Source organism: Nomascus leucogenys, chromosome 2 (assembly GCF_006542625.1).
Source record: "Nomascus leucogenys isolate Asia chromosome 2, Asia_NLE_v1, whole genome shotgun sequence".
Taxonomy (NCBI): Eukaryota; Metazoa; Chordata; class Mammalia; order Primates; family Hylobatidae; genus Nomascus; species Nomascus leucogenys.
In genome coordinates this window covers 87,685,876-87,702,544 of record NC_044382.1, presented here as the reverse complement: position 1 = coordinate 87,702,544, position 16,669 = coordinate 87,685,876, and the positions used below count along the sequence as shown (strand labels likewise).

Sequence of the window (16,669 nt, the reverse complement as noted above, 5' to 3'; positions counted from 1 at the left end):
GTTCCCTGCATTTCAGTGAAATTAGACATGGGGCAGTAGGGGTGATAGGGGAAAATGATGATGGTCATAAAGGGGAAAGTGATGATGGTCATAAAACACCTAGACCTATACCTTCCTTAACTTCTGGCAGCAGAGTATACCTAATAGTATAATTAGTCTTTAATTAAGAAGCAGCCTTGACACAGACACCCTAGTCTCTAATGTGTGATTGCATAAGGCCTCCTGCTCCCTGTACCTGGGCTCTCATCTCTCTGATGGTCACTTGGCTGGCTCTGTCCTGTCCTTATGGTTTCAGCTCCTCCACAAAGCCCAGTCATTGCCTACCATGAATGGGGAGATCTTATCTCTTTTTCTCACTCACTCCGTGAGGGACAGGACCTTGTCCATCCTGTTTGTTGCCCTTTTTCCAGATCTGGAGTGGTCCCTGGAACATGGCAGCACTCAAGAAAGATGTGTTAAAGGAATGAGTGAGTTCTTTCTTCCAGGCCAGGACTGATGCTTCATGAAATGCTCCCAATCAACCCTCTTAGACTCCAACATAACTGACCAGGGACCAGATTAGACAAACAATTCTGATATTTGTGGGTTTGATTTACTTAAATCCTCACTGGGGTCCAAGAGCACCCCTTGCCAGCTCCTATAGATTAAGCAGCAGTATGTAGAATGGCCAATGAAAAGTCAAGGTCACAGAGTAGCTGGACAAAGGCTTAGAAAAAACAATGCAGTGACCAAAGTTAATGTTTGGTGCCTTTAACCTCTATTTTTGGTGAGTGGCCTTTTCCCTAATTATTTTTTCCTCCAAATCATTGAGCCCTTCTCTGTGGTAGGTCCTGTGCTAGGTCTTGGAAATAAAAACAATAAGAAACTTTTTGCTCTTGAGGAGCAGAGTTCATGGGGAAGACAAAGCCATGAACAACTGATTAACAATGGACAGAGCTAAGTATAGTAGAAAATGTGCATATAAAATGTAGCAGAAATACAGAGCAGAGATGAAGACCACATAGGGCACTAAGTGGCAGGTTCACAGAAGATGTGATCTTTAACCCGTGGCATTTTAGGCAAGGGAGCCAACATGTGCAAAGGCAAAATTAGCATGAAAGGGCATGACATATTCTAACAACAGGGAGAAGTTAGTTCAATGTGACTGAAGCTCAGGGCACTTTTTATGGGGGAGGACAGGAGTTGATACAAAAAGGAGGTTGGGGGCAGATGTGAAGGATTCTATATGTGGGCCTGAAGTTGGAACTTTTTCCCTGATTGGAAAGCAATCAGGTCTTTAAACATGCATGTGGCTTGATTGATTTTGGGTTTTACAAACACCTCTGGTGGCAACTTGAAGCAGTATATAAATTAGCCCAGGAGCCAGATAGAGGAGTGCCTGACCCAAGGTGATGGGCTGGAGAAGGGGGGATGATTGGAAAGCTATTTTAAAGGTAGACTTGGCAGAATCAAATGCACATTCTGTCAGAAATGATTCAATGTAGTGCAACAGGGAAAGAGTAGCCAAGCGTGGTGGCACATACTTGTAGTCCCAGCTGCTTGGGAGGCTGAAGTGGGAGGATTGATTGTGCCCAGGAGATTGAGGCTGCAGTGAGCTGTGATTGTGCCACTGCATTCCATCCTGGTTGGCAGAGTGAGACTTTGTCTCAAAAAAAAAAAAAAAAAAGATTTGAGAAGAATATCAGAATGTAATTTGAATATCTAGGTAGATAATGTCTCCAAAATCTTTTAGCAGGAGAAGATTGAATTTACTGAATCCTTTAGATGATTGCTAAGACATATATTAGCACTCCAGTTTGCATCTCAGTAATTTTTAAAAAAATCCAAAGAGGCCGGGTGCGGTGGCTCACGCTTGTAATCCCAGCACTTTGGGAGGCCAAGGTGAGCGGATCACGAGGTCAGGAGATAGAGACCACGGTGAAACCCCATTTCTACTAAAAATACAAAAAATTAGCCAGGCATGGTGGCGGGCGCCTGTAGTCCCAGCTACTCGGAGAGGCTGAGGCAGGAGAATGGCGTGAACCCGGGAGGCGGAGCTTACAGTGAGCCGAGATTGAGCCACTGCACTCCAGCCTGGGTGAAAAAGCGAGACTCCGTCTCAAAAAAAAAAAAAAAAAAATCCAAAGAATCGACCATCAAGGAGCAGATACTTTTCTGGGACAAAGAGGCTTCTCCATTTTTGAAATGATGTTGCCTACTCATCTGTTAGTCACCCTTGCATCAGGGCCGTGTTCAGAGAGATGTCCAGGCCTGGTATGAGGCTGCTAGAGCCTTCCTTGCTTTCCCTTTTGTGATCTTTGAGTCAGGGTGGGAAGGATGACTAGGGTAAGCCCCGGCAGAAGCATGCATAGGGATGGTGGGGTAGAGATGATGTTTCAGGACAGCCCTCCACGGCCAAGCCACACGTTAAATTGTTTGGGGAGTAGTCATAAAAATTAATGCTGTTGTCATGGTTTCATTTTGATTTTTATCAGCTGGATATGGATGAGGCTTCATTGTCATATACTTAATGTTTGTGCTCAGATCTTTGGCAAACCAATATTTTTCCATGACTTTTTGACAGTTTTTTTTTTCAATAATGAATAATAAAGTGAGATTTACAGTCTGTATATGATAATGTTTGTCTTATTTTGACTTTTCTTTTCTAGACAGTAAAGGCCTTATAATTAGATTTTCCCTGTGCCAAAACATTGCTGCAAAACCATCTCCCTGAAAAAACGTTTTTTTGCTTCCTTTAGGAGCTGGCGTCATCTTATTTTGATTTGGAAGTTTTTTCATATGTCAGGAAATGAAACAAAAATTTAACTTGAATATGAATTCTTAACAAGAAAGAAATTAACTTTTGCTGAAAAATAAAACTAGAAGGGAAAATGAGAAGAAACATCTTTGAAATGCTGATGATTCCATTGTCTTTTTAAATTCCAATTTATGTCAAACTTCAGTGAGCAATATAGGAAACTCCCTTTTCCACCTTGTTGCAAAAGAGCTTATTTTATTCTTGTTGCTACTCCTACCAGTTTTATGTTGAACTCTTTGAAATACCCAGGAGACTGAACTAGAACTTATGGACTGCACCCTATTTCTCATATAGTTAACCAACTAATGGCCTAACTCAGTGGATTCTGCCCCATTGCTGGTAAGTGGCAACCACTGGCCAGGTGCCATCTGTGGGGGTACAAGGACAGGTGAAGCTGAACTGCCCTTCTCCTGAGGCCACATCTGCAGTTGGTGGTATGCCAGGAGAGTCTTGAAGAAGTTACACATGTGTCCATTGACAGCACTTTCTCTTTGGAGTGCTCTTAAAAAAAATAACCGTTGATGGAATCGCTTATTGCTAATGGCAAAACATCACAGAGAGCTAATTGCAAAAACAGTCACGCTCACTACATCCGTGGCCTCCCCTAATGATATGTGGAAACACCTTCCCTTTCCTACAGTAGCAACAGTGGCCAAATTCTCTGTACAACCCGGAGAATTTTCCTATCTGAGTCATAAATGAAGAGCTGCTCCTAGAATCAGATTCCAGATCCAGCCACCCTTGTCCCCATCATCTCCACTCTTATTTCCACCACCATCTTCATCCAATACTTTCCATTGAGCACTAACAAATATGTGCAACTGAAGGATACTACATAATATCTCAGAGAAGTGTATCTATTTAAAACAGAGACAACAGGCTTCTTCTAAAGTATTGAGCCAACATCACTTACAGCAATCCAGACAACAGAGTGAAATAATCGTTCTGTCTCAGCCTTTCTTGATATCACGGGAAGAGTGTAGGCATTTCTTTCCGGTGTATTTTTGTATCACACGAACAGCACCTTATTCTAAGTTGTGATACATTGGTTATGGGTGATTGTTACTCTGTGCAGTATCATGAGCATGGAGGAATTTCTTCTGTCTACTGATGGTGACCTTTTGTTGTTTTGAATATACGGGTCTGCTCAGCTTCAATATGAAATGGAATGTGTATTTCGAAAACTGGCCTGAGCGAATGTTTGGGCCTTGAGTTTTTGTCAAGAAGTGATGTGGGGAGGTTTGAGGAAAGGTTCTTCTAAGTCTGTGATGTCAAATGATGAGATTGTCTGTCACCGACCCATGTGTTGAAGTATTGTTTCCTCACCTGATGTAACTCAAGACTCTTCTCTACTCCCTTTCAAGAAGCACAGAAAAGAACTGAGAACTGGTTGTGTTAGGGGCTCCACCAAAAGTTTCCTTGGCAGTAGAGCCTTGAATTTCTTCCCCACCAGCAGCTAAGGCTTCTCTAAAAGGAATTACCATCACCTTGAAATAACTTCCTATGTACACTCATAGGAAGAGTGTACACTTTGCTGAGGTGGACCATACTTGTGGTTTTCATCAGGAAGTGAAAGTTTATGTGGCCTACATGTGTGAGCCCACCCTATACTAGGGATAGCAGGAGTGTGGTGCTCTAGGGGCAGAGGCCTGGGGTGTCACACAGACCTTGCTGGAATCCTAACATTGCCATCTATTCGCTGTTTGGCTTTTTCAAACCTCCTTCTAGAAAAAGTGACAAAATGGTTTTTTTTTTTTTTTTTTTTTTTTTGAGACGGAGTCTTGCTCTGTCGCCCAGGCTGGAGTGCAGTGGCGCAATCTCGGCTCACTGCAAGCTCTGCCTCCTGGGTTCACGCCATTCTCCTGCCTCAGCCTCTCCGAGTAGCTGGGACTACAGGCCAAAATGGTTATAATACTAAACTATTTGGGTTGTTGTAAATTTTAAGAACAACAGCAGTTGCTACCATATATTGAGCACTTAGGTTACATCAGGTGCCCTGCCAAGAAAAGATCATAAGCAATGTCACTTCATTTCCATCATAATACATGAAGTAGTGCTATGGTTTGGATGTGGTTTGTTCCCACCAAAGCTCATGTGGAAGTCTAATTGCCACTGCATCTTGGGAGGTGGGGCCCAGTGGGAAGTGTCTGGGTCATGGGGGCGGGTTCCTCCTGAATAGATCAATGCTGTCTCCCAGGAGTGAGTTCTCAATCTCAAGGGAATGGATTAGTCCCCATGAGAGTGGGTTGTTATAAAGTGAGGTTCTTCCTCCTCTTTGGTCCCTCTTTGGCTGCACCTGCTTCTCCTTCCACTTCTCTGCCATGTTATGATGCAGCACAAAAGTCCTCACCAGCAACTGATGCCGGTGCCTAGGGCTTGGACTTATCAGTCATCAGAATTGTGAGTGAGCCAAATAAACCTCTTTTCTTTATAAATTACCTAGTCTCAGTATTCTGTTATAGCAACACAAAATGGACTAAACCAATTAGGGATTGTTATTTGCACATGAAGATGAGGAAACCGAGGTGGTATATCACCCCTGGCCACACAGCTAATGAGTGGCCTCAGGCTTCTAGTCCAGGTCTGCCAACTCCAGATTCTGTGAGAGATTATGCAAAATCAGAGTCACTCCTAGTGTAGTCAGTGCTTAACAAGTGTTCATTCTCTTTCCTCCCAGGTGCATCTTGTAGCTTTGGTAGATCTCTGATTTCTTAATAAATTTTTATATGTAACATTCTATACAGCAGGAGGTCTGTCATACTGCCCTCATGTGGCTCATTTGGGTAATAGTGGTTTTTTTTTTAAAGTTTAATGCAAAATATGTGTTATTTAAAATGTGTCTCTAAAGTCACCTAAATCTGTGGATACTTTTGGAGTTTGTATGATTCTATCACCTCAGTATATAAGAAATGGCACTTTTTCTTTTCTACTGTCCACTTTAACGTCTAACTCTGAGCCCTCACTTGGCTGGGAAGATACTTAACTTCAGTTACTCTAGTAACTTCTACCGTGTCTTTGCCAAGATCCCCCATTCCCTCTGTTGTCTTGGAAGAGAAACCTTCTCTTCCCTGGTATTGTACATAATGAAACTTTATTTCACCATCCTGTCAAGAAGGGAAGAATTTTTTTCACAATTATTTTTTCCATCTAATGCTCTGTTTACAGAGACATTTATCAACCACTGGAGAAATACTCAGCTTTCACGCTTAAGAAAGAGATATTATTGCCAGAGAGTAGAATGTTAATTCATTTTCCAGTTTAAATTGCAGAATTTTTTTTTCCAAGAGGAAAAGTAAAAGGTCAGTTTCTGTCCCCACTTATAAGGAGCATTAAGTGAAATTCACTTAGTTTTCTCTTCATGCATGGGGAGGGTCCCAGCTTCCGTGGACTCATTCTCCCATGCTATACAAAGTTACACAGGTGTATTTAAAGTTTAGTGGATTATTTAGCATAGGGATCTCTCCAAAGCGCTTATCATCGAGGGACTGCCTTGTTTTCCGGTGGCCCTCTCCATGGAGGATTTAAAGGTAGATATGCGTCACACTGGGCCTTAGTTATGTCTGAATAATGAAAGGCTATGTCAGTGGGAAAAGGGAATTTAGGGTGGGAAAAGGCAAGGAATTTTCTTTTTTTTATTATTTAAGCACCATTTAATAACAATGTACATACAGTTTCTGTTCTTAAATGTATTTAAGAGTTAACATCATCCTCATGCCAAGACCTTACTGTGTTTCAGATAACGGAGGGCAGACTTTGGCAGGGGGTAATAACTGGCCCCTTCGAGGAAGAAAATGGAGCCTGTGGGAAGGAGGCGTCCGAGGGGTGGGCTTTGTGGCAAGCCCCTTGCTGAAGCAGAAGGGCGTGAAGAACCGGGAGCTCATCCACATCTCTGACTGGCTGCCAACACTCGTGAAGCTGGCCAGGGGACACACCAATGGCACAAAGCCTCTGGATGGCTTCGACGTGTGGAAAACCATCAGGTACCTACATCCTGCCCTTTTTCCTCCCAGGACAGAAACTCCAAGAGCAGCCTGACTCCACTGAGCAAGAATGATAGCTTTTGTGTTAAAACGATAGTTCAGCTTACAAATACATGCTTTTTAAGAAAAATAAATGCCTTTAGAGACAATGTAAGGATATCTATTTTTAAATTATAAATTTGAGATTGTGGGCCTGTGTTTTACATGAAGAACAAGACTGTCCTCAGCCCATCGCCCTCCATGGAATGTCTTTGAAGCTGCGAAGTTTTGCTAGAAGTAGGTTAGGGTAGCTTCCTGCAGGGGGTCAGGGGACTTATCCTGTTGTCTGCTAGAAGAATGGAGGACAAAATAGCAGGGAAAAAGCTGGAGTAGGAACTAGAGATATGTTTATTTCCATTTATTAGCAAGTATCTAACAAGCACCTACTATGTGCCATACCTTCTTCTAGATACTGAGAAATTAGGAGTGAACAAGTCAGTCAAGATCTTGCCTCTCAGGAAGCTGTATTCTAGTTGGGGGAGAAAGATGTTGGACAAATGAACACACAAATGCGCAAGATGACTGCCAGTGGTGATAAGTGCCAGGAAGGCAAAAAAGTATGTTGTGATAGATAGAGCTGGCTGATGTGAAGGAGATACATCAGGGAGCAGGACCCAGACTCAGATTTGGAAATTGTGGTGGTCTTTTTCCTGTTTAACCCCCACAGTGTAGAGCAATAGCCCCCAAGGTTGGGAGGCACATGCCTTAGAGGATGCAAGATGTTCCCTTGGAGTACAGGAAGAAAATTTCAATCTTGTATTTATAGTAATATCTAATTTCATCTCATCCTTTTTTAAGTATATGTTTTATAAGACACATAATATATTAGTAGACTCGTACATAAATCTAATTTATAAATAAATATGCATATATTAGAGGTATTATTTTTATGGGTGGAATGACAATTGTCTAGTGCAATGGTTTTCAACCTCTGTTTGGTGTTACAGCTCTGTTTGGGGATAGCAGCTGATTGACTGTCCCTTAGTGGCCGGGGGAGAGGACTTCCTCAGGCCGTCTCTTCATCCCACTCCAGGTATCCCAGCTCAAGAATAGTAGGTTTCAGGTCTCTAGTTATAGGAAATACACAATGGAATATTTAGGAGCAAAAAGCCATGATGTATTTAACATACCCTCAAATGGTTCAGAAAAAAATTGTGTGTGTGTGTGTGTGTGTGTGTGTGTGTGTATGTATGTACATGTATGTGTACAGAGAGAATTCAAATGGACTGCAAAATTAAATAAAAGAATATAGGTAAGGTGCATAGGTATTCTTTTGTTATGTCTTATTTTTGCAACTTTTTGTAAATTCGAAATTATTTCCAAATAAAAGTGTTCTAAAAATAGGAAGGTCTGACAGCACTGCACCCACATTTCTAGAAGGCCAACAACTGACTAGAATCAAATAGCTGCTGCCTTCTGTAGATGAAGTATCCACTCTTCAAATCTTCAATCTATTGTTCCCAAGTTCCAGTACAGGTCCACTGCACTCATTTATGTTACCTGCTTAGTCTCTGTAGGCATGTAAGTTTATAGTCCATGCTGAGCATAATCATAGTATTCAACACTCTGGAAATACCATACTTTAACCAATTTCCAGTTGCAAAATATATAGATTATTTCTTATCTTTTTATATTATCAATTTTTCCGTAATTAATAATTAATGTTAAAAAATTGTAGGGTTCAGCAGCCTAAGATTAGTTTTTACAAAGGAAGTTGGATAGCTATTCAAGTTTAAGCATTAAAGTTTAAAGTCCTGTGAGTTCAGGAATGGATAGAAGAAGTGTTCAGCCAGGCCGCTCAACCTCTCACAACATGGAGTCTATCAGTTCCTCTCTAATGGGCCTCACCCAGAAGGGTGAGACTAGGGAAGGTCCTCATCTCTTACAAACCCAAGGGAAAATCTGATTTAATTAGCTTTATAACCTTCTTTCAATTATTTTGCAACTCAAAGTTCCATGTTTTCCTTGGAGAATTTATTAAATTTTAAAGATCACTTTTGAAGCAGCGACATTTGTAGTATTGGGTAGCCATTTGTTCACCATTTCTAAACATTGTTTTGGTTCTTATGAGTCACATTATTTTCATATTATTTTAAAATCCTCACTAGCCTCAAATTGTTTCCTCTTATTCTTGCCTGAAAAATTGATCTGTCAATTTGGAGACAATGATCAGTTTATGATTTGTCATTTCGAGAACACTCTGCAGCATCCAAGTCACAGAAAAAGTAATGCCACTCAACAGCTAAGCTGAGAAACAAAGCAATAAAACCTTTTCTCTCACCCGAAATTTTGAAGCTTTGTGCTCATTATTTGCTCATTCATATGAGATGACTTTTTTTCTTTTTCTTTGAAACATTTTTGCCTCTATCCATCATCTAAACTTGATATGTTAAATTTAAATTTAATTTCCCCAAGTGTGAGTACTATATGTCATTGTAGATAATTTGCAAACTACAGAAAATAAAAATAATTGGCTGGGCATGGTGGCTCACTCCTGTAATCCCAGCACTTTGGGAGACCGAGGTGGGTGGACCACCTGAGGTCAGGAGTTCAAGACCAGCCTGGCCAACATGGTGAAACCCCATCTCTACTAAAAATATAAAAACTAGCTGGGTGTGGTGGTGGGCACCTGTAATCCCAGCTACTCAGGAGGCTGAGGCAGGAGAATTGCTTGAACCCAGGAGATGGAGGTTGCAGTGAGCCGACACAGTGCCACTGCACTCCAGCCTCGGTGACAGAGTAAGACTCTGTCTCAAAAAATAAAAATAAAAAAAATCACTCAAATCTTGCCTGGAAACAAATACTATAAACATTTTGTCATATTTCCTTAGAATTTTTCTTTTCAGCATTTTTTTACTACATCTTTTTTCCTTATTTAACAGACAATTGGGTTTTGATTTTGTCATCCAAGAAACTTACTGCAAACACTATTTCAGTCACTGCACATTCGATCGCATGGATATACCTTGATATACTTAACCATTCCCTTGACTTTCTTTTTTAGTTTTTTAAAACAATAGCTCTGAAATGAACTCTTTCTACATGAACTCTTTGTCTACATTTTGGACCTTTTCCTTTAGATATAAATGATTTGAAATTAAATCATTGAGCTAAAGAAAGTGACCAGTGTTGGGGCTTGAAAAACAATACCCCAAACTGGAGGCCCCAGAAGCAGCCTCTACAACAGAAGTTTTTCTCTGACCTCCTCCTGCTCTCTTGTCTCTCAGTCTCATTTTTTCCTGCGGTAAGCCATGGAAACTAGAATCCTTCTTCCCCAAGGCAGGTCATAGAAACCAGAACCCCTTATCCCCAGGGCTAATCATAAAACCTAGAAATATTATTCTAATTTTCCCTCTGCCCTATTTGTGTAAAAAGTGGTCATAAAAAAGTTATCTGGCCTAACTTGTTTAACTGTAGGTCATAACACTCCCATACTCCCATTCCAGAGCGGGTCCTACCCTACACCCAGAAGGAAGGAATGCATGCCCAGAGAGGCCAAAAAGAATCCAGACAGACAGACAGACAGACCTTGCTGGGTTTCCCCACTCAGGCTATTAGCATTAGAGCATCCCCTTTTGTCCAATCATATTTCTACATGGCTGTCCATACTTTGTTAAACCTATACATAAAAATTAATGATTTCCTCTATATCTTTGGGTCTTCATTCTAAAGGCTCCCATGTATACACATTAAATACATTTGTATGCCTTTCCTCCTGTTAGTTCACCTTTTGTGAGTTGATTTTTCAGTGAACTTTCAGAGGGCCAAGGGTGGCCCCTACCTGATTTTAAAAGCATTTGATAAACATTACCAAACTGCTTTCTAAAAAGGCTGTATCACTGTACTCTTGTACAGGTGTAGAAAGTGCTCATCTTCCTCATAGCTTTTCCTTATCAAGCTTTTTAAAAAATCTTTCCTAATATTATAGACAAAATGGTCTTGTATTAACTTGATTTCTTATTATTATGGAGATGTTTAATTTTTATATTCCATTTGTATTTTCTCTTTTGAAAGTATTCATTCCATGTGCTTTTACACTTATTTTACTGAAAAGTGGGTGTTTTTTGTGGATTTGTTTACTCCTTTATGTCAGGTTTTTTGACTGTTGTATTTCTTGCGAATATTTTTCCTTTTTTTGTCTTTTTATTTTGTTGATGTCTTCTACATGGATGTCTTTACCATGTTTATTTGTCACTGAAATGGTTTTCTCTTGCTTTTTTGTTCAGAAATCTTTTTCTCAGCTTCGAATGTGCTAAATATCTATATTTTCTTCTAGGCATTGTGGTTTGAGTTTCTTCCATGTATTTCTTTTTTCTTTTTAAGAGAGAGTCTTGCTCTGTCACCCAGACTGGAGTGCAGTGATACGATCTTGGCTCACTGCAGTCTCTGCCTCCTGGGTTCAAGCAATTCTCATGTCTCAGCTTCCTGAGTAGTTGGAATTACAGGTATGCATCAACATGCCCAGCTAATTTTTGTATTTTTAATAGAAACTGGGTTTTGCCATGTTGGTCCAACTGGTCTTGAACTCCTGGCCTCAAGTGATCCACCTGCCTTGGCCTCCCAAAGCGCTGGAATTACAGGTGTGAGCCATTGTGCCCAGCCATAATTCTTAAATTGTTGCAAGATGGTGTGCGTGTTATGTGAGGTCAGTATCTAAATCAGAGGAGTAATTTTTTTTTGCAGTTTTTTAAGATTATAGGCCTCTTTGAGACCGATGAAAACTATGAACTTACAGGAAAAAAGTACCTAAACATAGGCACAAAAATCTAGATATTACCTATTTTATGATATTAGAAATTGATTACACATTCTTTTCTAAAACATTCTTTACAAGCCTATGCCCCTTTTCCTCATTTTAATGCAAAACTTAATGCCCACTTCATGGTAAAAAGGAAATGAAACAAAAATTTCCAAGCAAAGCAAATCTTGAACTTTAATTCAGGTTATCATCAACTTTCAATATAAAGGCTATAGAGGTTTGGCTTGGAGTAGGAGAAAGCTTTGAGTGATTTTGAGATGGCAACATTTGTGGCATGCTTGATATCCAATTATTTTTTATTTTTGTTTTGTTTTGTTTTGGTGGCAAAAATGTTGTAAACCCTGGCTTGCATAAGGACATAATAGCACCTGGAATCAAAGCTTTATAGGACATTTTGCCAGGTGAGGGTAGGATTGAATCGAAAAATAGTTGAATTCATTTTGAGTCCCAAATTTACTGAGGTTATTATCTTTGGCAAAGTTCACATCATTGATGTTTGTCCATATAGCTAAATTTTGGATTATAAATGCATGTTTCAACCTTAAGATTATGTTGATCAGAAGTAACCTTTAAGAGTTTGGCTCATGTTTGCTTCTGACTGCAGAGAAATTGGGAAAAGTCTAATCACTCTTAGCTCCAAATTGCATATCTTTCTTTGATGTTAGCACGTTCCCCTAGCGGCCAGTCTCTTATGGAACAGGGGCACATTGTTCTTCAGTAGCATACATAGTGGTGACTGCAGGGCTTTAACCAAAAGATATGGCCAAAATTGTTGTCCAAGTAGGCTAAATCATGAGATAATGGGCTTTCTTTTTTTTTTTTTTATTTAAAAGTAAAATTTATGCCCAAAGTTTGATCATACATTTCAAGACTTGTTTTCTGGAAATTCAGCAAATTTCTATTTAGAAAGCAAAAAACTGCTCTTATTCTGTTCCCATTGCTTGAGAAAAATTCCTGAAATAATAATTCCGCCTCGAGCCTAATGAAGTTGGTGCTTCTCGCAGCATTAGGCAAGTTCAGAATTGGTGGCAGAACATTTGGCACCCCTGCCTGCTGATACAGAAATCGCCCAGTCACATTGACGTCTGGTGTGTCTTTTCCAAAGCAGCAAAAACAAATGGACAGCCAAATGTCAGAGACACCCGATCTGTGCCCAGAGGTCTGAAACTTTTTTCCAGAAATGGAAATACCACTTTTGAGATGATGGTAGTTTTTGAAAATTTGAAGAGGCTCATGAAATAGGAATGCCAGTAACGGATGAAAAACAGTTGTCTGTGCTGAGAGCATCAGAAGTTTTATTAGCTGTATAGTTACACATTTCTCCTAGGACTGCTTCAAAATATTAAAATGTTAGAAGAAATAGTAGTTCTGGAGTGGGTGACATTATTTACAATAGGAGCTCCTTCGACTGCTTCAGTTTTTCTTCTTTCCAAGCCTCAGACCATGTTTGCCATTTCTAGGGGACATAACTTCTCTAAGCTCTTTCCAATTCTGTGTAGTTTTTCCGCTTTTCAGCTCAATAAGCAGCCTATAGGTTGTTTGAAGACATTGCATAAGGTTGATTGACAAAAAAGAAAACCAAAGGATTAAAACTTTGCAAGTTTCTTTTTAATTATTTTATCTTTAATTAAACAATGTAAAACATAAGCAGACCAGGCGTGGTGGCTCACGCCTATAATCCCAGTACTATGGGAGGCCGAGGAGGGAGGATTGCTTGAGCCCAGGAGTTTGAGACCAGCCTGGGCAACATAGCAAAACCCTGTCTCTACAAAAAATACAAAAATTAGCTGGGTGTGTTGGCACACACCTGTAGTCCCAGCTACTCAGGAGGCTGAGGCAGGAGTTCGCTTGAGCCCAGGAGCTTGAGGCTGCAGTGAGTTGTGATCATGCCACTGCACTCCAGCCTGGGCAACAGAGCAAGATCCTGTTTCAGGAAAAAAAAAAGGAGCAATCTCCTGATCATAATGGTAGGAATTTTTTTTTTATCATCAATGGGAAACACTTTAAGATGTCATAACATGACAGTGGTGACAACTGAGTATTAAAATATCTTAAAAACTTAATATGTTATTATAAAGACTTTTTCCCCACTATCAATATGATTTCAAGAAGAAAGTTAAAGAAAAAACAAATCTTTTCACCTCAATTTTATGGATGCCATGAGGCCAAATAAAGCATGATGGTCCATGAGCTAAATGTTAACCTCTGATCTAAAATGGATACTTCAAGGAAAAAAAAAAAAACATAAAATGATACTGCATTCCACATACTAACAAGAGAACTCAGACTAATTATTGAATAATATTTCTCTTTTCACTGACTTATGGCACTATTTTAGGTTTTAAGTTCTTATGAGTACTGTGATCTGTCTTGGGGCCCCCTGTTTTAGCCCACTGACTTATCTGTTCTCATGCTGGCATCTGACTATTAATCATTGTTTTTTTCGAGTATATTTAAATATCTGGTAAAAATGGTTATCAGCCTCTCCTTCGTTATATTGTCTTTATAAAATTTTCTTGACAAGTCTCACTTTTTAATTTTTCTTGGTGAACTCTAGAATTATTTTGTTAAATTAAAAGAAAAGCTTCTCAAAAATTATACTGAGTGAGATTAAGCCTGTAAATTAATCTGGCAACAATGTACATATTCATGCTTTTCACTTGGACACTTAAAGTTGTCCCCCAGCTCACTAATGCTCTTTTTATTTAAAAAAAATCTGTTTTCTCTTTATTTCATTTTGGACAGTTTCTATTGCTAAGCCTTTAAGGTTTTTGATTTTTTTCTCAATGTCTGATCTTTCATCAATTTCATGCAATGTATTTTTCATCTCACACATTGTAGCTTTCACTTCTTGAAGCTCCACTTGGGTCTTTTTAATATCCTCCCTGTAACTACTTAACTTCCTGAACATATAGAATACAGTTATAATAAATAATGTCCCCTGCTAATTCCAACATCTATATCACTTCTCAGTTGGTTTTGATTGATTGTTCTCCTCATTATACAGGTCATATTGCCGTCTCTTTTGGTCTTTGATTCAATGCCAAGCATTGTACGTTTTACCCTGTTGAGTGCTGAATATTTTTGTATTCTTGTAAAGCTTCTAGCCAGGCAGGGCATGGTGGCTCACACCTGTAATCCCAGCACTTTGGGAAGCCAAGGCGGGTGGATCACCTGAGGTCAAGAGTTCAAGACTAGCCTGGCCAACATGGTGAAACCCTGTCTCTACTAAAAATATAAAAATTAGCTGAGCATGGTGGCGGGCACCTGTGATCCCAGCTACTCGGGTGGCTGAGGCAGGAGAATCGCTTGAACCCGGGAGGCAGAGGTTGCAGTGATCCGAGATCGTACCACTGCACTCCAGCCTGAGCGACAGAGCGAGACTCTGCCTCAAAAATAAATAAATAAATAAAAATAAAGCTTCTGGCTTTGTTCTGAGATGCAGTTAAGTTATTTGGAAACAGTTTGATCGTTTTGAGCATTGCTTTTAGGATTTATTAGACAACTCCAGAGCAGTGCTCAGTCTACAGCTAATTATACTCCACTACTGAGTCAAACCCTCTCTAGTCAAACCCTCTCACAGCAGCCTGTGAGTTTTTCAAGGCTGGCTGATGGGAACGGGTACTGTTTCCAACCCTGTGTGAATGCTAAGCACTCTTCCCCTTAATCCTTTCAGGTAGTTCTTTGCCGTGTTGTGAGTAGTTCACTCACAGGCATCTTTTTCTAAGGCAGTGGTCCCCAAATTCTCTGGCACCAGGGACTGGTTTTGTGAGAGACAATTTTTCCACCGACCAGGGTTGGTGGGGGGATGGTTTCAGGATGCAACTTCCACCTCAGATCATCAGGCATTAGTTAGATTCTCATAAGAAGCATACACCCTAGATCCCTCGCATGCTCAGTTCACAGTAGGGTTCTCACTCCTATGAGGATTTAATGCTGCCACTAATCTGACAGGAAGCAGAGCTCAGGCAATAAAGGTTGCTAGTCCACCGCTCACCTCCTGCTGTGAGGTCCAGTTCCTAATAGGCCACAGACAGGTACCGGTCCGCAGTCTTTGTTGAGGGACCCCTGCTCTAAGGGGATCCTCTGCAGATTTCCAGGATTCTCATTCTGTGCAGCTTTCTCTTCCTGGTCCTCTGTCCTAAGAGCTCAAGCTCCCTTGGTCTCTCTGGACTCAGCTCTGTCTGCTCAACTCAAGGAATCCACTGGGCTACATTTCAGTTGCTCTTCCCTGCACCAGGGGCTTAGAAATTCTCTCAAGGCAGTAAACTGGGCAATGATGAAAAACTCACCTGCTTTTTTTTCCATCTTGCAATAATCATTGTTCTTTGCCTGATATCCAGTGTTTTGAATATGATTTTAAATATTCTGTCCATTTTTCTTTGGGTTGTTTTAGGCAAGAGGGTTAAGTAAATCTAATTTGGCTGGAAGCAGAAGTATCCAAAGAAAAATTTATTGTGGCTTTACTTTCTTTACCAATATTTTCTTGCTTATTTCTCATTTTCAAGTGTTTTAAATTCAGTCTAGCAGTACAGACCCAGTTTTTTGCAATACAATATTTGAAATCTTATAACTCTTCTTCCAAAGCAACTTGCTTCTTCATTCTACTTTGTAATCACATGTAGTGAAATTTTATATATATATGTTTAATTATGTTTAATGTTACCAACATTTTTATTTATAAATTTCCCTTTCCTTAGTTCTTAAGTTTAATTAATCTTTTGATTAGTTGATTAATACTTTAAAGTAATTTTTCAGTAGAGGTACATAAATGGTGAGTTCTTCCAAATTTTTCATATGAAAGAATGTATTTCTATTACCATCAAACATAAATGATAATATAGGCCAGGCGCAGTGGCTCATGCCTGTAATCCCAATACTTTGGGAGCCTGAGGCAGGCAAATCACTTGAGGTCAGGAGTTCGAGACCAGCCTGGCCAACCTGGTGAAACCCTGCCTCTACTAAAAGTACAAAAGTTGACTGGGTGTGGTGGCATGCACCTGTAGTCCCAGCTACTTGGGAGACTGAGGCAGGAGAATTGCTTGAACCCATGAGGTGGAAGTTGCAGTGAGCCGAGATTGTACCACCACAATT

At 40.0% G+C, this 16,669-nt stretch overlaps 1 protein-coding gene across 3 annotated transcripts in view; it reads left to right on the top strand.

Moving 5' to 3' along the window:
• ARSB (arylsulfatase B) overlaps window positions 1–16,669 on the top strand; it is a 197,809-nt gene that overhangs the window by 88,780 nt on the left and 92,360 nt on the right. For 2 of the 3 annotated variants that reach the window (XM_030800480.1, XM_012505247.2), the window contains one exon: window positions 6,534–6,777. The exons of the other annotated variant lie outside the window; for it this stretch is intronic. In XM_030800480.1, the coding sequence (XP_030656340.1) occupies window positions 6,534–6,777 (244 nt within the window). The remainder of the gene's footprint in view (window positions 1–6,533; window positions 6,778–16,669) is intronic. 3 annotated transcript variants of the gene reach the window in all.